This window comes from Mobula hypostoma, chromosome X2, assembly GCF_963921235.1.
Source record: "Mobula hypostoma chromosome X2, sMobHyp1.1, whole genome shotgun sequence".
Lineage (NCBI taxonomy): Eukaryota > Metazoa > Chordata > Chondrichthyes > Myliobatiformes > Myliobatidae > Mobula > Mobula hypostoma.
Window position 1 is genome coordinate 17,463,038 of NC_086129.1, and position 24,050 is coordinate 17,487,087.

Here is a 24,050-nt window from a genome sequence, read left to right on the forward strand (position 1 = left end):
AACACAATTTGAACAAAATTAAGTCTGTCTTAGTGCAAAGTGATCAAAGTCATCACAGTAATTAGGGTGCAGTTGGTTCAAAAACTGTATGGTTGAATGGATGTAGCTGTTCTGGAACCTGATGGTGTGGGACTTCAGACTTCTGTACCTCCTGCCTGCTAGAAATTGCGAGAAGGTGGCACGGCATGGATGGTGGGGATCTTTGAAAGACGGTGCCTCCTTAAGGCAGCACCTTCTGTACAATGGTGCTAGAAAATTTGTGAACCCTGTAGAATTTTCTCTATTTCTGCATAAATTTGACCTAAAATGTGATCAGATCTTCATGCAAGTCCTAAAACTAGATAAAGAGAACCCAATTAAGTAACACAAAAGAACATTATTTATTCATTTATTATTGAGAAAAATGGTTCAATATTACATGCAACACACACAAAAAATGCTGGTGAACGCAGCAGGCCAGGCAGCATCTATAGGAAGAGGTACAGTCGACGTTTTGGGCCGGGACCCTTCGTCCTGACTGTACCTCTTCCTAGAGATGCTGCCTGGCCTGCTGCGTTCCACCAGCATTTTTTGTGTGTGTTGCTTGAATCTCCAGCATCTGCACATTTCTTCGTGTCTCAATATTACATGTATTTGTTGGAAAAAGTATGTGAACCTTTGCTTTCAGTAACTGGTGTGACTCACTTGTACAGCAATAACTTGAACCAAACATCTCTGGTAAATATTGATCAGTCCTGCACATCGGCTTGAAGGAATTTTAGGCCATTTCTTCTTACAAAACTGCTTCAACTCTGGGCTGTTGGTGGGCTTCCTTGCATGAACTGTTTGCTTCAGGTATTTCCAGAATGTTTCTATAGGATTAAGGTCAGGACTTTGACTTGGCCATAGAAACCATAGAAACTGCATCACAGAAACAGGCCTTTTGGCCCTTCTTGGCTGTGCCGAACCATTTTCTGCCTAGTCCCACTGACCTGCAATAGAAATCATAGAAACTACAGCACAGAAGCAGGCCTTTTGGCCCTTCTTGGCCATTCCAAAACAAAAAAATTCTTCTTTTTACACCATTCTGTTGTTGATATACTCTTGTCTTTCGGATCATTGTCTTGTTGCATTATCCAACTTCTATTAAGAGAATTTTTTGAGGATGTAACTAGTAGAGTGGATAGGGGAGAACCAGTTTCCTCCAGAGTATACTGAGTTTCCTCCATTTGTAGACAATTTCTCTTACTGTGGACTGATGAACACTGAGGTCTTTAGAAATGCTTTTGTAGCTTTTTCCAGCTCCATGTATCTCTACAATTCTTCTAAGGTCCTCTGAAAGTTGTTTTGATCGAGGCATGGTGCATATAAACAGATCTTTCTTGAGAAGAGCAGGCTTTGTCAATACCTGCCTTTGTGTGTCTTTTTTTATAGGGCAGGACAATCCACACCTCCAATCTCATCACATTGATTAGAACACCCGACTCCAAATAGCTTTCGCAGAAGGCATCACCCCAGAGGTTCACATACTTTTCACAATATAACATTGGGTCATTTTTCTAGATAAATAAATGAACAAATATAATGTTTTTTGTGTTATTTATTGTGTTCTCTTTATCTAGTTTTAGGACACGTGAAGATCTGATCACATTTTAGGTCTTATTAATGCAAAAATTGAGAAAATTCCCCAGGGTTTACAAAGTTTCTAGCACCACTGTAGGTACTTCCAATGTTGAGGAGGGATATACCTGTAGGCTATTCAACTACGGGAGACCATCACACCTAACATCTGTTTTGTCCTGAGAATGTATCCATGTGCAAATCTAATAACTGGCAGCCTCCAATTGGCGACAGCAAACGAGAACTTTGGAATGTCCTGCCGACAGATTTTACATATTGCGAGCAATTGTAGGATAGTTAGATTTTGGCAAATAAAGCCAGAAAAAAATGGAAATATTCAACAGGTCACACCGCATCGGTGGAGACAAAATCAGATAAAGATTATAAAAATAAAGATTAGCTTTATGTATCACATGTACAGTACACTGAAATACTGAAACATATAGTGAAATGCATCATTTGCGTCAGTGGCCAATACAGTCCAAATATGTGCTGGGGGCAGTCTGCAAGTGTTGCCTTGTTTCCGGTCCCACCTAAGCATGCCTCCAACTTACTAACCCTAACCCATATGTGGTTAGTAATTAGGAGGAAACCGGAGCACCCAGTGAAAACCCATGCAGTCACGGGAGTACATACAAACTCCTTATGAACAGTGGCAGGAATTGAACCCAGATCACTGATTGCTGGTGCTGTAATAGCATTAAGCAATCACTGCACCGTCATGCCGCCAGTGTTCATGTTTCAGATGGAGTCATAGTCATACTTTATTGATCCCGGGGGAAATTGGTTTTCGTTACAGTTGCATCATAAATAATAAATAGTAGTAGAACCATAAATAGTTAAATAGTAATATGTAAATTTTGCCAGTAAATTATGAAATAAGTCCAGGACCAGCCTATTGGCTCAGGGTGTCTGACCCTCCAAGAGAGGAGTTGTAACGTTTGATGGCCCCAGGCAGGAATGACTTCCAATGACGCTTTGTGCTTCATCTCGGTGGAATGAGTCTCTGGCTGAATGTACTCCTGTGCCCACCCAGTACATTATGTAGTGGATGGGAGACATTGACCAAGATGGCATGCAACTTAGACAGCATCCTCTTTTCAGACACCACCGTGAGAGAGTCCAGTTCCATCCCCACAATATCACTGGCCTTATGAATGAGTTTGTTGATTCTGTTGGTGTCTGCTACCCTCAGCCTGCTGCCCCAGCACACAACAGCAAATATGATCGCACTGGCCACCACAGACTCGTAGAACATCTTCAGCATCGTCGGGCGGATGTTAAAGGACCTCAGTCTCCTCAGGAAATAGAGGCGGCTCTGACCCTTCTTGTAGACAGTCGCAGTGTTCTTTGACCAGTCCAGTTTATTGTCACTTCGTATCCCCAGGTATTTGTAATCCTCCACCATGTCCACACTGACCCCCTGGATGGAAACAGGGGTCACCGGTACCTTAGCTCTCCTCAGGTCTACCACCAGCTCCTTAGTCATTTTCACATTAAGCTGCAGATAATTCTGCTCACACCATGTGACAAAGTTTCCTACCGTAGCCCTGTACACAGCCTCATCTCCCTTGCTGATGCATCCAACTATGGCAGAGTGATCCGAAAACTTCTGAAGATGACAAGACTCTGTGCAGTAGTTGAAGTCCGAGGTGTAAATGGTGAAGAGAAAGGGAGACAAGACAGTCCCCTGTGGAGCTCCAGTGCTGCTGATCACTCTGTCGGACACACAGTGTTGCAAGCACACGTACTGTGGTCTGCCAGTCAGGTAATCAAGAGTCCATGACACCAGGAAAGCATCCACCTGCATCGCTGTCAGCTTCTCCCCCAGCAGAGCAGGGCGGATGGTGTTGAACGCACTGGAGAAGTCAAAAAACATGACCCTCACAGTGCTCGCTGGTTTGTCCAGGTGGGCGTAGACACGGTCCAGCAGGAAGACGATGGCATCCTCAACTCCCAGTCAGGGCTGGTAGGCGAACTGGAGGGGATCTAAGTGTGGTCTGACCATAGGCCGGAGCAGCTCCAGAACAAGTCTCTCCAGGGTCTTCATGATGTGGGAGGTCAATGCCACCAGTCTGTAGTCATTGAGGCCGCTGGGGCGTGGCGTCTTCGGCACAGGGACGAGGCAGGACGTTTTCCACAGTACAGGAACCCTCCGGAGCCTCAGGCTCAGGTTGAATACATGGCACAGTACCTCAGGCTCAGGTTGAATACATGGCAAAGTAAGTGCTCTTGAGCAGACTTATTGACCTGAAACAATAATAAGTGCTGCCTGACCTGAGTGTTTCCAGCATCTGTAGTTCTTTGCATTTCATACAAGCAAAGCTGTGACTATATTTTACCGTCCTGCTTAGAACTTACGTTGGCAAGGCCAACTCTATTTAAATATCTGTGTTGCCATCTGCTCACTCTCTGATTCAGCTGCATTTAATTGCGCCATCACATGCCCCAACAATTAAAACGGGATCTGGATGGCCAAAAGGGGCTATGGAATAACTTTGGTAAGGTCAAGGGAAATCCCAGGGCATTTTATACATATATTAAAAACCAAAGGTTAGCCAGGCAGAGGTAAGACAACTCGAGGAGGAAGCAGGGAACTTATGTCTGGAACCAGAGTATTCACCATGCAGAAGGTTGGAGGATGCTGAAGTCATTGTGGAGTACAGTAATATTCAAGGGTGTGTTGAGATCAATAAGGAGGTGGTGTTGGATAGCATGAAGGTTGATGAGTCTCCAAGTCCTGATGGGATCTTTCCCAGGTTATTGAGAGAGGCAAAAGAGAAGATTGCTGGGCTCTTGACAGAGATCTTTATATCCTCACCTGACAGCTTGTACTCTTCCACCTCCCCCCACCTATTTATTCTGGCTTCTGCCCCTTACCTTTCCAGTTCAGATGAAGGGCCCAAAACAGTGATTGTTCATTCCTCTCTGTAGATACTGCCTGACTTGCTGAGCTTCTCCAGCATTTTGTGTTGTTGGCCAATGTTGTTCCTTTGTTTAAGAAGGGCTATAGTGATAATCCAGCAAATTGTAGCCTAGTGAGTTTACATCCGTAACAGGGAAGCCATTGAAGGGGATTCTTAGATTTGCCCGTATTTGAAAAACAGTTTATTAGGGATAGTCTGCATGGCTTTGTGGGCATAGGTAGTGTCTTCTGATTTAGGAGGTAAAGAAGGAGAATGATGAGGGTAGGGCAGTAGATGTTGTCCACATGAACTTTAGTAAACCATTTAACAAGGTCCTTCATCATAGGCTAATCCTGAAGATTCAGCCTCATGGGATCCATAGTGATTTGATAGAGTAGATATGAAATTGGCTTGGCCATGGAAGATGAAGGGTCCTGTAGGAGGGCGCATTTCTCTGACTGGAAGATGTTCCACGAGGGCACTTTGGGAGGTCAAATGAAGCAGAAAGTATAGTGTAAGTGGCAGGGCTCTTCGGAGCACTGATCTACATAAGGATCTTGGGGTACAAGTCCATAGCTTCCTGAAAGTGACATAAGTAGACAGGGTGGTAAAGAAGGCATACCATATATTTGCCTTCATTGGCCAGGCATTGGGTATAGTCAGGAAATCATGTAGCTGCATAAAGTTCTAGTGGGGCTACATTTGGCATATTGTTTGCAATTCTGGTCACTGCTTTTTAGGAAGAATTGGAAATTTTGGAGAAGACGCAGAAGAGGTTCACCCACAATATTGCTCGGGTTAGAGATGAGAATCATTAGGAGTGGTTGTACAAACTTGGATTGTTTTCTCTGGAGCATTGGAGGCTGTTGGGACTCCTCATGGAAGTTTATAAGAGTCATAGATAGGATGGTCAGAATCTTTCTGCCATGATGGAATATTTGTCAAATATAGAGCTTTAAGGTGAGAGGGGGTAAATTTAAAGTAGATGCTTGAGGCAGCCTTTTCACCCTAAGAACAGTAGGTGCCTGGAACAGGATACCGGGGCTAATGAAGGGAGTTACTGTGGTGATGTTTAAGAGGCATTTCAATGAAAGTATGAACAGGCAAGTAATGAAGGCATATGGATCAAGTGCACGCAGATGGTTGGCATCATGGTTGACATGAATGTTGAGGGCTGAATAGCCTGTAGCTGTACTATCCTGTTTTATGTTATTATATCTGCCCCATTCTGTTCGATGACCCCACCTGTTTCCCCATCTGCAGTGTTTGATCTCATGATAGTAACCAATTCTGAATCTGGGGTTCTGACTTCCTTATCTCTGAATCCTGTCCGTTTGTTCTTCCTGTTCCCTTCTCTGCAGCTGTTCAAATTAGCAGGGTACACTCCTTGGCTCTCACCCAGTCCACTTCTCTTTTGTGTATCCTAGTATCTCAGGCCCTTCCGTTTCACACTCCTTGGTCCCAGCACAACCCTGTCCCTGCACTAATTGCGCCCCTTCTGATCCCTAGCACTTTCTGCATCTCCTTGCTCTGTGTAACCCCATCCCTTCTCCAAATGCTGCAGCCTTAAGGCTGATTTATACTTCTGCATTAAATCGACATCGTAGGTACGGCGTAGCCGCGAACCCTACGCGGATCCCTACGCCGTAGCCTGACGCGCACCTCTCCCAAAATGTAACTACGCATTGCGGCAACGCAGACCGCAACAATTGTGATTTGTCCGCTTGGTAGCATCGCTTTTCCTCCTACGCTGCAATAGCTTCCCATGGGCGACTGAAGGGCAGGGAAGGAACTCTGGCTGCAATGCTTTCCATAGGGCTTTACAGACCTCCGAAATTATGGAGGACACATTCGCTTTTACGAAAAAAGATGTTCACTTTAAATTTGTTTACCCTGAGAAAGACTACCATGACCATGAAGCCTTGCACGGGCAGGTGTGTCCGCATGCGCGACGTGCCCGAATTGCAGAGCGACGCAGCCACACCAACGCACAAGTATAAATGCTCACAATGCACGTAGGCCACTTGTGTAGGTTGCAGCGTCCATTTGACGCAGAAGTATAAATCAGCCTTTAGCATCACTCCCTTCTTTCCCCACAGTTTCTTCTGGCTTCCATATGCTCCCTTTGCATCTGCCTGGCTCTCTCATTGTCCTCCATGCTCACCTATTCTCTCCCCCTTGCTGACTCATCCCTTTTCACCTTCCATCACACATCGCCTGTCTGTTAATCTCACTGTCTCCTCTATGACCGTTGCGATTTCTCCTTATTCTCTTTATTTTTTTCTCTTCTCTGAGTGTGATCCTCGTTCACCATTTGTTCTCTGTTTGTAATTTGTATTCTTGCTTCAGTCTCTGCTGTGATCATTGGTACACCTTGGATTCCTGCTATGTCTGCTGTCCTGGCTTTGATCTGTGCTCACGTTGTTTCCTCATTATGATTTGTGATCATAATCCCTGCTTTACTTTCATTTTGTGTCTGAAAGTCTAGCCCCAGCCTGGTTATGTTTTCTCCATTCCAGTCACGCAATTCCTTTTAGTCCTATTTTCCCAGATGTGTGTGCCATTATGTATTTAGAGAATGTATCGTATTCAGTGAATGCTGAAACATTCCAGGGATGGAAAAATGCCCAATCTCAGTTTGCAGAAAGTTTCCTTTCACGTTCTGGTGTTTATGGGAGGAGGTGGCCCTTAATATTTCCATTTGCTAATGGAGCTTTGATTTCATTAGTAAACCTCACTTTTTACCTGTTACGGGCAGGAGGATAGTTTTAATCATTTCATTTAGTTAACATTTGGTTGCAGTTTTGAACTTCGCTTATTTCACGGTGTCTGCTTTAATAATTTTTCTTTTATTTTCACAGACAGTTACCCAAATGCTGATGGCGTATCTTGCCAGGCTTACTGTCATAGCTGATAATAAGATCAACTGTGGGCCTGCTCTTACATGGATGGAGGTATGGACTCTGGTTTTGCACCCTGCTGTTAAATGTTACATTGGAGGCTTGAAAAAGTGATTTAAGATGCTTAAATTACCTACCAAGCAAAGGAGCATTTTCAGGGAGAGAAGCAGGGTTCTGGATTGATGATTTTTTATTACAAAGTGGGTGCTTAAAAAAAAGTTTTGTTAAGGGTTACTCTCTGTACATTGGTGTTAATATAACCTCCTAGAAACAAGATGTCTCCTTGAACTGTTTTGCGATTTGATTAGTTCATGAATGCTATGTATCTTAATTTGATTTGCCAATTTTGCACCATTCTCTGAAATGTTTAAATATGTTGTTACTAAAGGAGGCTGTTCAGCCCATTGTGCTTGTTTTGGTTTTAAACCACATGTACCATCAATTGACATTTCCATTGTTCAAAATAGAAAAACACTTTACAAGTAACATGTCATAAGCATACAAATCCTGGCACCTTTCTAATGGGAGTAAATTGGGCATGCCATTCAAGTTCCTTTCCCTAGTCTTGCGATGAGATGACACTTTTAAAACATAACTAAATCAGTAATCAGCCTGCACAAAAGTTCAATGGAAGTACACCAAGCTTACCACATTGACCAGGCCAATCTTGGTTTCTGTCATAAGAACATAAGATTCAAGATTGTTTAATGTCATTTCCTGTACACAAGTGTAAAGAAGAATGAAATGTTACTTCAGATCTGATGCAGCACAAAAAAAATAGATAAGCAGCGCAAGACAAGGGATATGATTGTAGTTTCCATTCTTGTGCCGCCAGTGTAGGGAGGGATATTAGTGGTGCGATTTCTCCTCAAGTAAATAACCATCTACTTTGTGTTGTTGACATTGAGGAAAAGGTTATCCGCCTGGCACCAGATCTCGAGCCCTTTTACCTCCTCTGTAGGCAATATCATTGATCTTGGTGATGAGCCCCACCACTGAACTTGACAATATGATTATTCAGATATTCGTAAGAAATAGGAGCAGGATTCGGCCATCTGGCCCATTGAGCCTGCTCTACCATTCAATTAGATCATGGCTCATCTGGCTGTGAACTCAGGTCATCCGACCTGCCTTTTCACCATAACCCTTAATTCCCCTGCTGTGCAAAAATTTGTCCAACCGTGTCTAAAGTATATTTAATGTCGTAGCCTCTACTGCTTCCCTAGGTGGAGAATTCCACAGATTCACTCACTACTCTCTGGGATAAGCAGTTTCTTTTCCTCTCCATCCTAAATCTATTCCCCCAAATCCTGAGGCTATGTACCCTAGTTCTGATCTCACTTGCCAGTGAAACAACCTCCCTGCCTCTATCCTATCTATCCCATTCATGATTTGATGTGATTGTATAACCTCCCCTGTCTTCTGAATTCCAGTGAGTATAGTACAAGGCAACTCAATCTCTCTTCATAGGCTAACCCCCCTCATCTCCAGAATCAACCTGGTGAACCTCCTCTGCACCACCTCCCAAGCCAATATATCTTTCCTCAAGTCAGAAGGCCAGAACTGCACACAGCTCTCCATGTACAGTCTCATCAGTACCCTGTGCAGTTGTAGCATAACCTTTCTGCTCTGAAGTTCAATCTCTTCAGCTGTGAAGGCCAACATTGCATTTGCCACCTTGATAAACCTGTTGTACCTGCAAATCAGCCATATGATATTCATGCACAAGCACTCCCAAATCCCCCTACACAACAGCATGCTGCAATCTTTCACCATTTAAATAATAATCGGATCTTCTATTTTCCTTTCCAAAGTTGCTTGTATCAATGTTGTACTCCATCTGCCAGATCCTTGCCCACTCACTTAGCTTATCTATATCTCTCTGCAGACTCTCCACATCCTCTGCACAATTTGTTCTTCAACTCAATTTTGTGTCATCGGCAAACTTCTATACTCTTCTCCTCTTCCAAATCATTAATGTACATTGTGAATAGTTGTGGGGTCAGCACCAATTCCTGTGCCACTCTGCTCACCACTGACTTGTCAACACCCATTTATTCGAACTCTCTGTCTTCTATTGGATAATCACTCCTCTACCCATGCTAATACATTGCCCCCAACCTATTGCATCCTTATGAAGGTCTTTTATGTGGTACCTTATCAAACTCCTTCTGGAAATACTACATCCACTTGTTCCTCTCCATCCACTGCACTGTATTGTCAAACTACTCCAGTAAGCTTGTCAAGGACCTGCCCTTCATGAATCCATGCTGCAATCATATTAGTTTATCTTAATTTATTAACAGGATTTGGATATCACCAATCACACACAATCACCATCCTAAAGAGCACAGCTGATGAAAAGCTAAATTAGACCATTACATATACAAGAACAGCTCCCTTAGTGAGGGATACACCAAGGCCTTTCAACCACTGCAAGGTACAGGTCAGGTTGGACTACATAAATACAATTCCAACAACACCCAAACTCGACACTTTCCAGGATAAACTAATCTCCTTGATTGTAATCACTTAAAGGTGACTACCACTCAATTGTTCCACAACAACTGTGGCTGCAGTGTAAACTATCTACAGATTGCTCCAAAAAACTCAGTACAATGCTACAGTTTAGCAGGTACTGATGAAGCGACCTTGTTAAGTTGTTGCACTACATTATGTACAAACCCCATTTCCAGAAAAGTTGGGATATTTTTCAAAATACAATAAAAACAAAAATCTGTGATATGTTAATTCACGTGAACCTTTATTTAACTGTCGAAAGTACAAAGAAAAGATTTTCAGTAGTTTTACTGACCAACTTGATTGTATTTTGTAAACATACACAAATTTAGAATTTGATGGGCTGCAACACACTTAACAAAAGTTGGGACAGAGGCATGTTTACCATTGTGTTACATCACCTTTCCTTTTAATAACACTTTTTAATCGTCTTGGAACTGAGGATACTAATTGCAGTAGATTTGCAATTGGAAATTTTGTCCATTCTTGCTTGATATAAGACTTCAGCTGCTCAACAGTCCGTGGTCTCTGTTGTCTGATTCTCCTCTTCATGATGCGCCATACATTTTCAATAGGAGATAGATCTGGACTGGCAGCAGGCCAGTCAAATACATGCACTCTGTGTCTACAAAGCCACGCTGTTGTAGCCTGTGCAGAATGTGGTCTGGCATTGTCCTGCTGAAATAAGCATGGACATCCCGGGAAGAGACGTTGCCTTGATGGCAACATATGTCTCTCTAAAATCCTAATATACACCTCAGAGTCAATGGTAACTTCGCATACATGCAACTCACCCATGCCGTGGGCACTGATGCACCCTCATACCATCACAGATGCTGGCTTTTGCACCTTTCGCTGAGAACAATCTGGATGGTCATTTTCATCTTTGGCACGGAGAACTCGACGCCTGTTTTTTCTGAAAACTAGCTGAAATGTGGACTCATCTGACCACAGCACACGGTTCCACAGTCTTTCGGTCCATCTGAGATGAGCTCGGGCCCAGAGAACTCGCCGGCGTTTCTGCATAAAGTTGATGTATGGCTTCCTCCTTGCGTAATACAGTTTCAAGTTGCATTTCTGGATGCAGTGATGGACTGTGTTGAGTGACAATGGTTTTCCGAAGTACTCCTGAGCCCAGGTGGCTATAATTGTCACAGTAGCATGACGGTTTCTTAGGCAGTGCCGCCTGAGGACTTGAAGATCACGCGCATTCAACAGTGGTTTTCGACTTTGCCCTTTACGCACTGAGATGTTTCTGAATTTTCTGTATCTTTTCATAATATTATGTACAGTAGATGTTGAAAGACCTAAATTCTCTGCAATCTTGCGTTGAGAAATGTTCCTTTTGAACTGATACTTGAATATTCTGTGCACTTTTCAATCTTATTTTAACTGTGTTCCAACTTTTGTTGAGTGTGTTGCCGCCATCAAGTTCTAAATTTGTGTATGTTTACAAAATACAATTAAGTTGGTCAGTAAAACTATTGAAAATCTTTTCTTTGTACTTTTGTCAGTTAAATAAAGGTTCACGTGAATTAACATATCACAGATTTTTGTTTTTATTGCATTTTGGAAAATATCCCAACTTTTCTGGAAATGGGGTTTGTAGATGGTGTGGACTGTAGCTTCAAGGCAGTGATTGTACAGTGAGTCAGTATTTAGGGTAGTGAGTGTGATCTTAATAAAGAAACCAGTTTTGGCCACAGGAAACTGCAGATGCTGGAATTTGAAGCAAAATGAGTTGTTGGAGGAGCTCAACAGGTCAAGCAGCATCTGTGGAGGGAAATAGACAGTTAATATTTCAGGTCGAGACCCTTCATCTGGACCGAAGGAGGTGAGGGGGAGGGTGGGCAAGAATTGGCAAGTGCTAGGTACCTATTGTATAAGCAGGTACCTATGAAAATTTAACTTTCACAGTGAGGATGGGATTTTGTCTTCACGAGGACTGCGTGGTGGTCAGTATGTTGAAAATGGAATTGAGTAGCTTTCTTTCTCATGTTAGTTCCCTCGCTGCCTGTCGCAGACAGTCTGGCAGCAATGCCCCAATGGAAGTTGAAGTCCCCCACCCAGAATATGCTCTGTGCCTTTACCGTTCTTAGCACCTCCTCTAAGTGCCGTTCTACATGGAGGAGTGTCAATTCAACAGCTGAGCTGGGGAAGTACATGATAATCAGCAGAAGGGTTCTTTGGTCAAGTTTAATCTGATGCTCTGGCATTTCATGGGATCTGGAATTGATGTGGAGGACTCCCAGGGAAGTACCCTCCAGACTGTGTACCACTGCCCTGTCACTTCTACCGGCTGTATCCTGCCAGAGCGCACCAAGGTGATGACGTCTAGGTTGTTGACTGCAAGGTAGAATTCCATGAACATGGCAGTTTCTAGTATCTGTGTGACTGTCCATGAGGCAACTCTCCAAATTTGGCACAAGAGCTTGCAGAGCTGATAGAGCAGTTTTTGCCCTTGTCATTTGCAGTACCTATATTGATTCCAGGTGATCCATCTAGTTTTATTTCCTTATGCCTTTCTAGCAATTTTTATTACAATTGACTGGTTTTCTAGGCCATTTCAGAGGACAGTTACAAGCCAACCACACTGTTGTGGAATCGCACGTATGCTAGAGCAGGTAAGAACAGCAAATTTCCTTCCCTACAGGACATGAGTGAACTAATTACAACCATTCATGTTCTCACCTGTGACTCCATGGAACTTTAACAAGGACAGGAAATGGCTGATTATTTTGTTAAAAATCACCATTTGAGCCCAGCAGCTCTGACTTCACTTGAACTTTCCCACTGTTAACAAACCTGTGATTAGCTATCTCAACATAAATGGTTTAGCCTCTGATCTGGCCAGGATGACCGATATCTGCTGGTTAGCTTGTGGCCTGGTCTTCTGCTTGCAGAAGGAATTACTTTCATGAAAGAAGAATAATTGTGATCTTGTTGGAGAAACAGACATTTCTTTGGGTATTTTATGTAGTTTATAGTTGTCTGCTGTTAGCTGTTACATCTTGATGAATGCTGAATAATTGCTGAATCTTCTCACAGATAGATAACAAAGGGAACCATCTACTGGTGCACGAAGAGTCCTCCATCAATGTTCCTGCCATTGCCGCTGCACACGTGATTAAGCGATACATCGCGCAGGCTGCAGATGAGCTGTCCTTTGAGGTAGGTTATCATCTAATAACCTCAAACCAACAGTTCAAGCGAATGAGCAACGTTACATTGGCTTTTGAAATCAATCCCTCAATCCCCCAACTAATGAAGGCCAGCACACTATATACCTTTTTAATAGTCCTTTCAATGTGTGGCAACTTTGAGGGATCTATGGACCTGAACCCCAAGATCCCTCGGTTCTTCCACATTGCTAAGAGTATAGTTTTAGGAAAGGTGGTTGCTATGTAATACTGAGTTAAGGATAAATTTCATTCTGTTGTTGTGAACCTTGGGAGTTCTGTATCCCAGAGTAATGTGGATGCCAAATCATTAAGTACGTCCAACGTAGAGGCAATTTCTTGACACCCAGGGAAATCAAAGGAACTAGGCAGCAACATGAAGTTGAGGCCAAAGGTGAGATCAGGTGTGATTTTATTGAATGGTGGAGCAAGTTGAAGGGTCACGCAGGCCACGACGGCACCTATATTTAATGTACTTTGCTCCTTCTGCCAGTTCTTGATGTTGTGGTACTGGGGGAGTGGTGTGAGGCAGAGGATTGTTGAAATGGCTTGGCGTGCTGGAGCTTCATTGTCCATACCTATGATGATTTGATGAATGTCCAAGATGTGGAGCATGGTTCCTTCCACTCTCTTGTTGTTGGCAAAGAATACTATGAACTGCTAGTAATATGCAGCATTATAAAAGTATCCTACTTCAAGTTAGTCACTGTGCATTACCAGGGACCAGACTGACTCTTCCAAACAAAACTGACTCTTGTAAACAAAATAATCTAGACTCTGGATACTATTCATATTTCTGAATTTTATGTTGTGTACTCCTCAATAGACTGATTCTTGTGCTTTCTCAGTGGCTTAAGAATTTTAACTCTCATCCTGCGTGTTGCATTTTCATAGTTGCACAAATATGTTTGCATTTCCTTGTGCTTGGTACTTGACAGGATTTGACACATTAAGTATCAATTGTCAAGAAATGCTTTATTAAAATGGAAGAGTAATGTCAAGTGTGCTTTTGAAGTTGAAGAAAGGTTTACTGATGGCTGGTTTATTCAACGTTTTCTAGGTTGGGGATATTGTGTCTGTTATTGACATGCCTCCCAAGGAAGATACCACATGGTGGAGGGGAAAGCATGGGTTTCAGGTAAGGGCATTGTGCAAAATGTGCTTGTGTCGAGGTGTTAGTGAATGGCCAGTGAACTGATATTCTGTATCAGTTGACTTGCTTTTGCCATCTTGTTTTTATAGTAAGTTTGAATTGATTATTAAGTGTAATGTTAAGTTATGTATGAGCTAATTTATTCTGGTGAATGAATACAATTCAAGTGAATGTGTGCATAGCCTTGAGTCTGCAGATCGTACTTTCTGCCCAAAATGCCTACACTTTTTCCCAATGCTGCATGCTGACCTTTGCTGCTTTTATTCATCATTTTTGTTCAGATCTACCTTCTAAATGCTAGAATAGATTAAATCTTATCAAAAGCTATGTTGCATGTTCCTTTGTGAATGTAATGCTGCTTTTTTATTGTGAAATTTTTTTGTCTATTTATCATCTGCTGTAAAAGCAATATATATTACACATGAAATATTTTTGGTAGCTCTATTACTGACAGTTACAACTAAAATCTTTCTCATGAGTAGAATAACTATTGTATTCAATTTACCCTTAGTAGAGTCATAGTGTCATATAGTAAGGAAACCGACCATTTGGCCATCATGTCTACATCATCCACTTGGTTGCCAGCCATATTAATCCCATCTCCCAGCACATGGCCACATCATTCAACAGCTAGGTGATTCAAGTGCTTGTCCAGGCACTTCTGAAATGTTGTCAGCAACTCTGATTTCACCACTTTCTCCAAATATGTGTACCAGGTACTTGCCACACTCAGGGTGAAAAGATCTCCCATCAGATCCCCTCTAAATCTCTTTACCTTTACTCTAAAACTGTTTTCTAGTTTTATCTTCCCTTGATCTGTGGAAAAGTTTTGTGCAGTCTATACCCTTCATAATTATCTACACCTCACTATGCCCCTCTGAACATCATCCACTTCAGGGAAACAGCTCCTGTCTCTTCTTGTAACTGAACTGCTGCATCCCTGGCAGCATCCTGGTGCCTCTCCTCTGCACCCTTTCAGCACTATCCTATCTTTCCTAGTGTGGTGACCAGAGCTGCACGCTGTACTCCAGTGGATGTCTGACCAATATTTTATGAAGTTGGAGCATAATCTCCCTGCTCTTATATTTAATGCCCTGACTAATGAAGGCTAGCTTCCCACGTGACCTTACATATAAAAACTGCCACAGTCAAGAATCTTTGGACTTGTACACCTAGGTTCCTTTATCCCTCAGTATTCCTTCAGAGCCTACCTCATTCGTGCTCCCAAAATGCATCTCCTCACATTTATCTGGATTAATCTCCATTTGTCATTTCTCTAACACATTGATATCATGCTGTAGCCTAAGCGTACACTCCACACTGTCAACAACTCATCCAATCTTTGTGTCAACTCTAAACTCAGTAATCATGCCACTTACAAAGGTTCAAAGGTCAAGTTTAATGTCAGAGGAATGTATACAATATACATCCTGAAATACTTTTTCTTCGCAAAACATCCACAAAAACAGAGAAGTGTCCCAAAGAATGAAAGACAATTAAACGTGACAACCCCAAAGTACCCCCCAGCTCCCCCCTCCCGCTCATAAGCGGCAGCAAGCAACAATCCCCTCCCCCTCCACCGGCAAAAATAAAAAGCGCATCAATACAATTACCGAGCCTAAGCGTGTGCTAAGCGATAGCAAAGACACAGACCTTGCAGTTACCCCAAAGGCTTCACATTTCATCTGAATTTGACAACCCACAGGTTCTCTCTCTCCCTGGCAAAGGAGAGGGAGGTGTCCCCCATTTTCACAGCGGGCGGGAGACAACAACAACCCACAGGTTTACGATGTTAAAAGTCCGTCCATCGCTTTTTTCAAGCTCTGTATCCAAATATCACAAAGACTTGGGTCTTCAGGCCCACAGCAAAAGATTTTCCGGCCTCCCCGACGACACACAAGTCTCTGGCCACGGCACCGACCCTTAATCTGCCTGTCTTCAGAACCCTGAGATCTTAGGCTTCCAAACACAATTGAGATTCTCAGGCCAAACCATTGGCATGTCAAATAGCAGTCAGTCGTGGAACCCCGAGAATGGGTCCCATTTCCGCAAAGAACCGAAGCCTGTGTGTAATTCCAGGTCAGGGTCTTCAAAAGAACCCTGAAAGGGAAAAATAAAGATATTAAAGGTAGAAATAGAGCTGTTTCCGAAGATGCAAGCAAAGGAGTCGCCGTTAGGTGCCATCGTCTCCTAAGCTCCACCCCCACTTACATTCACATTCAAGTCGTTCTGGTGAATCTCCAAAGCACTCTATCCAGAACAATTGCGTCCTTCAAATCATGTGGCAGTCTGAACTGCATGCAACATTCTAATTGTGACCCATTAGTGTTTTGTAAAGTTGCAACATAATGTTCTAAATCTTGTATTCTTTGCCCTAACCTATGAAGGCAAGCTTTCTACATCACACTAGATACCTGTGTTGCAACTTCCATGGAGCAATAGATTTGAAGTCTGAGGTTTCTCTGTTTATCAATATTCCTTAGCACCCTGCCATTCACTATATATGACCAACTCGTATTTGAAACTTACAAAATGAAAACTTACACATACAGGTTTCCCCCGCCATCCGAAGGTAGAGCGTTCCTATGAAACGGTTCGTAAGCCAGAATGTCGTAAAGCGAAGAAGCAATTACCATTTATTTATATGGGAAAATTTTGTGAGCGTTCGCAGACCCAAAAATAACCTACCAAATCATGCCAAATAACACATAAAACCTAAAATAACAGTAACGTATAGTAAAAGCAGGAATGATATGATAAATACACAGCCTATATAAAGTAGAAATACTTTTCCACAATCATTACTGAACTGTTCTCTGGAGCGAAAATCTCACGCAAGCGCCGTCAGCAGAAAATCTCACGCACGCGCTGTTGGCAAGAACACTCTCTCCAGTAACCTTTAAGCTATGAAGCTGCCAAATCATACCAAATAACACGGAAAAATACACAGCCTATATGAAGTAGAAATAATGTATCTACAGTGTAGTATCACTAACGGGAATCGGAAAGATAGCTTGCCGAGCACACTGATGATGGTGTGTTAGACTGAGTCGTCACAGGTTGGGTGGTGCAGTGGCCCCCATCCTCCAGGCCGCCGAGTGATACATTGCCGCGAAGCATGCAGGGGTACAGCGGTAGCCGGGAGGTATACAGCACATCTTTAAGAAAAAAGCCGAAATAAACAAGCTAATTAATTAGGTGCCGCCCGACACGTAATTGTCGGCCCAGATCAGTGCGGATTTCCAATTGCGTCGTCTCTGATCTGGGCTGACAATTATGTGTCGGCGGCACCTAATTAATTAGCATATTTATTTCGGCTTTTTTCTTAAAGATGGGCTGTGTGCCTCCCGGCTACTGTTGCATTCTCCGCGAATCGGTATCTGTCGGTGGCCTGGGGGTTGGGATGGTGGGACACTGGGGTGTCATCTCATCGTCTGTTTCCATTAGAGCAGGCAGCTCATCTTCTTCTATCTCTGCCCGCTTCGATGTCGAAGATCGAGGTTCGTTGTCTGCGAGGGTAGGAATAGGATGCTCTAGAGGATGAACAAGTGGCTGAGGAACTGGTGTAGGGGGCAGGGTTTCAGATTTCAGGATCATTGGGACCTCTTCTGGGGCAGGTGGGACCTGTACAAGAGAGACGGGTTACACTTGAACTACAGGGGGACCAATATCCTTTCAGGGAGGTTTGTTAGTGCTATTGGGGAGGCTTTAAACTAGATTTGTAGGGGGATGGGAACCAGAGTGCCAGAGCTGACAGTGTGGCTGGGGTGAAAATAAATGACGTTAAAAGTTCAAGCAAATCCGCTGATAGAAAGGTTGTGAGTGGTGGTAAAAATCTTCTGAGGTGTATAGATTTCAATGCTAGGAGTATTGCGGGGAAGGCGGATGAGTTGAGGGCGTGGATTGACACGTGGAATTATGACGTTATAGCAATTAGTGAAACTTGGCTACAGGAGGGGCAGGACTGGCAGCTTAATATTCCAGGGTTCCAATGTATCAGATGTGATCGAGGCAGAGGAATGAAAGGTGGGGGAGTAGCATTGCTTGTTAGGGAAAATATTACAGCAGTGCTCAGGCAGGACAGATTAGAGGGCTTGTCTACTGAGTCCTTATGGGTGGAGCTGAGAAACAGGAAAGGTATGACCACATTAGTGGGATTGTATTACAGACCACCCAATAGTCAACGAGACTTGGAAGAGCAAATCTGCAGAGAGATAGCAGGCAACTGCAGGAAACATAAAGTTGTGGTGGTAGGGGATTTTAATTTTCCATACATTGATTTGGACTCCCATACTGTTAGGGGTCTAGATGATTTAGAGTTTGTAAAATGTGTTCAGGAAAGTTTTCTAAATCAATATATAGAGGGACCAACGAGAGGGGATGCAATATTGGATCTTCTGTTAGGAAACGAGTTAGGACAAGTGACGGAAGTCTGTGTAGGGGAGCACTTTGGTTCCAGTGATCATAACACCATTAGTTTCAATTTGATCATGGACAAGGATAGATCTGGTCCTAGGGTTGAGGTTCTGAACTGGAAGAAGGCCAAATTTGAAGAAATGAGAAAGGATCTAAAAAGTGTGGATTGGGACAGGTTGTTCTCTGGCAAAGATGTGATTGGTAGGTGGGAAGCCTTCAAAGGGGAAATTTTGAGAGTGCAGAGTTTGTATGTTCCTGTCAGGATTAAAGGCAAATTGAATAGGAATAAGGAACCTTGGTTCTCAAGGGATATTGCAACTCTGATAAAGAAGAAGAGGGAGTTGTATGAAATGTATAGAAAACAGGGAGTAAATCAGGTGCTTGAGGAGTATAAGAAGTGCAAGAAAATACTTAAGAAAGTAATCAGGAGGGCTAAAAGAAGACATGAGGTTGCCTTGGCAGTCAAAGTGAAGGATAATCCAAAGAGCTTTTACAGGTACATTAAGAGCAAAAGGACTGTAAGGGATAAAATTGGTCCTCTTGAAGATCAGAGTGGTCGGCTATGTGCGGAACCAAAGGAAATGGGGGAGATCTTAAATAGGTTTTTTTGCGTCTGTATTTACTAAGGAAACTGACATGAAGTCTATGGAATTAAGGGAATCAAGTAGTGAGATCCTGGAAACTGTACAGATTGAAAAGGAGGAGGTGGTGAGGAAAATTAAAGTGGATAAATCCCCGAAACCTGACAGAGTATTCCCTCGGACCTTGAAGGAGACTAGTGTTGAAATTGCGGGGGCCCTGGCAGAAATATTTAAAATGTCACTGTCTACGGGTGAGGTGCCGGAGGATTGGAGAGTGGCTCATGTTGTTCCGTTGTTTAAAAAAGGATCGAAAAGTAATCCGGGAAATTATAGGCCGGTGAGTTTAACGTTGGTAGTAGGTAAGTTATTGGAGGGAGTACTAAGAGACAGAATCTACAAGCATTTGGATAGACAGGGACTTATTAGGGAGAGTCAACATGGCTTTGTGCGTGGTAGGTCATGTTTGACCAATCTATTGAAGTTTTTCGAGGAGGTTACCAGGAAAGTGGATGAAGGGAAGGCAGTGGATATTGTCTACATGGATTTCAGTAAGGCTTTTGACAAGGTCCCGCATGGGAGGTTAGGAAAATTCAGTCGCTAGGTATACATGGAGAGGTGGTAAATTGGATTAGACATTGACTCAATGGAAGAAGCCAAAGAGTGGTGGTAGGGGCCTGTGACTAGTGGTGTGCCACAGGGATCAGTGCTGGGTCCATTGTTACTTGTCATTTGTATCAATGATCTGGATGATAATGTGGTAAATTGGATCAGCAATACAAAGATTGGAGGTGTAGTAGACAGTGAGGAAGGTTTTCAGAGCCTGCAGAGGGACTTGGACCAGCTGGAAAAATGGGCTGAAAATGGCAGATGAAGTTTAATACTGACAAGTGTGAGGTATTGCACGTTGGAAGGACAAACCAAGGTAGAACATACAGGGTTAATGGTAAGGCACTGAGGAGTGCAGTAGAACAGAGGGATCTGGGAATACAGATACAAAATTCCCTAAAAGTGGCGTCACAAGTAGATAGGGTCGTAAAGAGAGCTTTTCGTACATTGGCCTTTATTAATCAAAGTATTGAGTATAAGAGCTGGAATGTTATGATGAGGTTGTATAAGGCATTGGTGAGGCCGAATCTGGAGTACTGTGTTCACTTTTGGTCACCAAATTACAAGAAGGATATAAATAAAGTTGAAAGAGTGCAGAGAAGGTTTACAAGGATGTTGCCAGGACTTAAGAAACTCAGTTACAGAGAAAGGTTGAATAGGTTAGGACTTTATTCCCTGGAGCGTAGAAGAATGAGGGGAGATTTGATAGAGGTATATAAAATTATGATGGGTATAGATAGAGTGAATGCAAGCAGGCTTTTTCCACTGAGGCAAGGGGAGAAAAAAAACCAGAGGACATGGGTTAAGGGTGAGGGGGGAAAAGTTTAAAGGGAACATTAGTGGGGGCTTCTTCACACAGAGAGTGGTGGGAGTATGGAATGAGCTGCCAGATGAGGTGGTAAATGCGGGTTCTTTTTTAACATTTAAGAATAAATTGGACAGGTACATGGATGGGAGGTGTATGGAGGGATATGGTCCGTGTGCAGGTCAGTGGGACTAGGCAGAAAATGGTTCAGCACAGCCAAGAAGGGCCAAAAGGCCTGTTTCTGTGCTGTAGTTTCTATGTGGAAGGCTTGCTTGACTGCTGAGCCTCGCGCATTTTTCTATCACACAGTTCTTTAATAAGGACTCAGACCATCCTGCAAATATCTGCTAAACCGACATACCCTATCAAAATTAAAGTCGTACTTTATCATTACTCATTCTGTTTAGATTGTTATCCTTTCCTCTTCCAATTGCATCAGCTCTTCATCTGTCAGTTCTTGGTGATGGGATGCCAAAATCTTTTCAACGTCATCTTCGTCAACTTCCACAAGCCAAACTCACGTTGTCCTTACTTCGTTCACCACGATCAAAACACTTAATTATGTCTAGTTTTACCGTAAGTGTAACACCCTTACGAGCTCTTTCAGGCTTTTCCGATACCATAGAACTCATCTTGCAAACGGCTGCTCACAGGCATGTGTTAAAGCAAAGCAGTTCCGAATCCGGGGCGAGCGGCTGCTTGGGGCGCGCGCTGCCTTTTATTGCGTGCTGATTTTTTCGCACACTGAGTTTTCATCGCGCGCTGAATTTTTTTTTCGTAACAGTGAAAACGCCTTCTGAAAGTGAAAACAGGGTACTAATGTAGGTCTTTCGTAACAGTGAGGTTTCGTAAAGCAAACGTTCGAAAAGTGGGAGACACCTGTATTCAGATCAAATTCTATCTTTCAATGCTTTGCCCAACTTTGCATCTAATCTATATCCTCCTGTAGTCTGCTTTTTGCAATGCCAATTTTCATGTCATTCGCTGATTTACTAGCCATACCTACAGCATTCACATCAAAGCCATTGATACATATCACAAACAACAAAGGTCCCAGCACTGATCCCTGTGGTACACCATTGGTCACAGATTGCCATGTGGAAAAACATCCTACCACCATTACTACCTTCCTTCTATCAGCAAATCATTTCTGGATCAAATTAGTTAGCTCCCCATGGATCACGTTCTGGACCACCCTATTATATGGGACTTGTCAAATAACTCCTCCCATTTGTAAGAAGAAAATTGTGCCTCTGAACTTAAGAATATTTACTTCTGACTCCATTATACCACTCTACTTGTTGTTTCAAGCTCTAATCCAAGGTTTTTGAGGCTGATACAAGAGTGTCCTCTTCAGGCAGTTCCTCAGGATTAATGATGACCTGCTTCCACTCTGGTTTTGGGTTCTAAGGTAGTTAATGAGCCACTGGCAGCTGTAGACTCTTCTGGAGATGGGCGGGGGTTGTCTGATAGAGCGGGTGGAAGGGTGGTGCTACTTCTTTCTACTTTCTTTTCTTTGCCACTTCTTTCTGCTGTCAGTATATGGCCACCAGCTTCTCAGTACCATGCCAAATCCTCCATTCCCACTTTCATCAGTCAGAGGTTCTTAAGGATCAGTGAGGATAGTGCCTTTCTTCAGAGAAGCTTTGAGCCCAGCCATGAAGCTTTTTTTTTCCCCTGTCTGCTTGGTAATCTCTTCCCACAGTGTCTGTTTCAGGAGTCTGGTGGTCTGCAGAACGCAACTGACAGTGTAATAATGAAGGTGTTGCTGCCTGTCACTGAGATGTGAACTGAAGCTCCATGTGACTGTCTTAATGGACTTAAAAGATTCATTGGCACTGGCAGAAGAACACAAGGTCCCAGCCAACATTCCTCCATTAACCAACACTACTAAAAACATTTAAGCATCCATTTATCTCTTTAATGCAGTCCCCAATTGATTATGCTTCACCGAGAACCACTAAATATAAAACAGAATTTCTATAACTATAACTTAATGGTCTTAAAACAATAGAATGGCTTTTATGAAGTGGAATATAACAGTAAAGAATGGCAGTTTAAGAAATGTGTATAATGAATACAAGTTTCTGGTTAGGATTACTGTAAGCACTTACAGTATGCTCAAGATCAGATTGAAAACACAAACATATTTTCTTGACTTGTTTCTCAGGGAAGTCATCCTGGTGCTGGGTTTATTACATGAGGTGGTTAAGAAATCAGTACCACAAGGTGGCCTTGAGGGTACTACAGATGGGCTGACTGTGTGTTGGGTATCCAAGTTGTGAGCTGATTGGTTTCCTGTGTTCTGATCCAGCTGACTACTACTTGGATCGCAGCTTCTCTGTTTTCGAATTGTACTACTATGAAAATAAAATACTTAAATCCTCTGAAGAAGCAGATATCTATAGGGAGTTTTAATACCTAAATGTTTAATCACAAAGCATCATGCTTATAAGTTCTTTGTCACCTAGTTTCAGTAATTGTGTTGGGCATGTGACCAAGTGGTTAAGGCGTTCATCTAGTGATCTGAAGGTTGCTAGTTCGAGCCTCAGCTGTGGCAGTGTGTTTGTGTCCTTGAGCAAGGCACTTAACCACACATTGCTCTAGTGTCTGTGCGAGGAGCGGCGTCCCACACAGACTTCCAATCTGCGCCTTGTAAGGCATGAAAATGCCCGATGCAGGCCTCTCATGGTCTGAGTCGATGTTCCCTCCCTCCTCCTCCTTCAGTAATAAGATAACTGATATTGAATACGAGCAACCTCTTGCAAGTCACACAGTCCATGTTTTTTGCTGTGTTTGCTGTGCATTTGACATGCTGAAAGGTAGAAAATCTTGTGCATTTGGACTCTTGAGGTGCTACTTCAGGGCTTTTAATTGGCGCCTGCTATGTGACCACATCACTGGTGCCTGCTTCTACACAACTTAAAAGGGAGCAACCTGAATTAGTCTGAGTCAAAGCTAGAAGTCTGACTCGGGTACTTAACAAGCTTTTCTTCAATCAGTCTACCTGCCACAACTTCCTCCACTCCTCTCTCTACGACCCACCACCAACCTGCTTAGCTGATTCAGCCTTCTCTACTATCTACTGGATCCATTAAGAAACCTCATCTCCACACATGGCACCACAGAACATGCAGAGGGAAGGCGCACAACAGATCACACCTCATGCACACCTGAATTTACCAGTGCTGTGCTCATGAACAAAATATTTGCTGGCTCAGCACAAACCAGTTAATAACATATCGAGCTAACTCTAGGCACACCTATTTATGAATTAGTTTTACTGTGATCATTGCTTGTTGGAACCTATGGCTTGCAACTATAGGGGAACGAGAATCTGCAGATCCTGGAATTATGAAACAAGGACAAAAAAGGCTGTGGAACA

The 24,050-nt window shown here is 43.0% G+C and overlaps 1 protein-coding gene across 6 annotated transcripts in view; it reads left to right on the forward strand.

Moving 5' to 3' along the window:
- LOC134340898 (rho GTPase-activating protein 32-like) overlaps window positions 1–24,050 on the forward strand; it is a 576,830-nt gene that overhangs the window by 436,655 nt on the left and 116,125 nt on the right. For all 6 annotated transcript variants that reach the window (XM_063038475.1, XM_063038474.1, XM_063038478.1 and 3 more), the window contains 3 exons: window positions 7,367–7,459; window positions 12,974–13,096; window positions 14,165–14,242. In XM_063038475.1, the coding sequence (XP_062894545.1) occupies window positions 7,367–7,459; window positions 12,974–13,096; window positions 14,165–14,242 (294 nt within the window). The remainder of the gene's footprint in view (window positions 1–7,366; window positions 7,460–12,973; window positions 13,097–14,164; window positions 14,243–24,050) is intronic.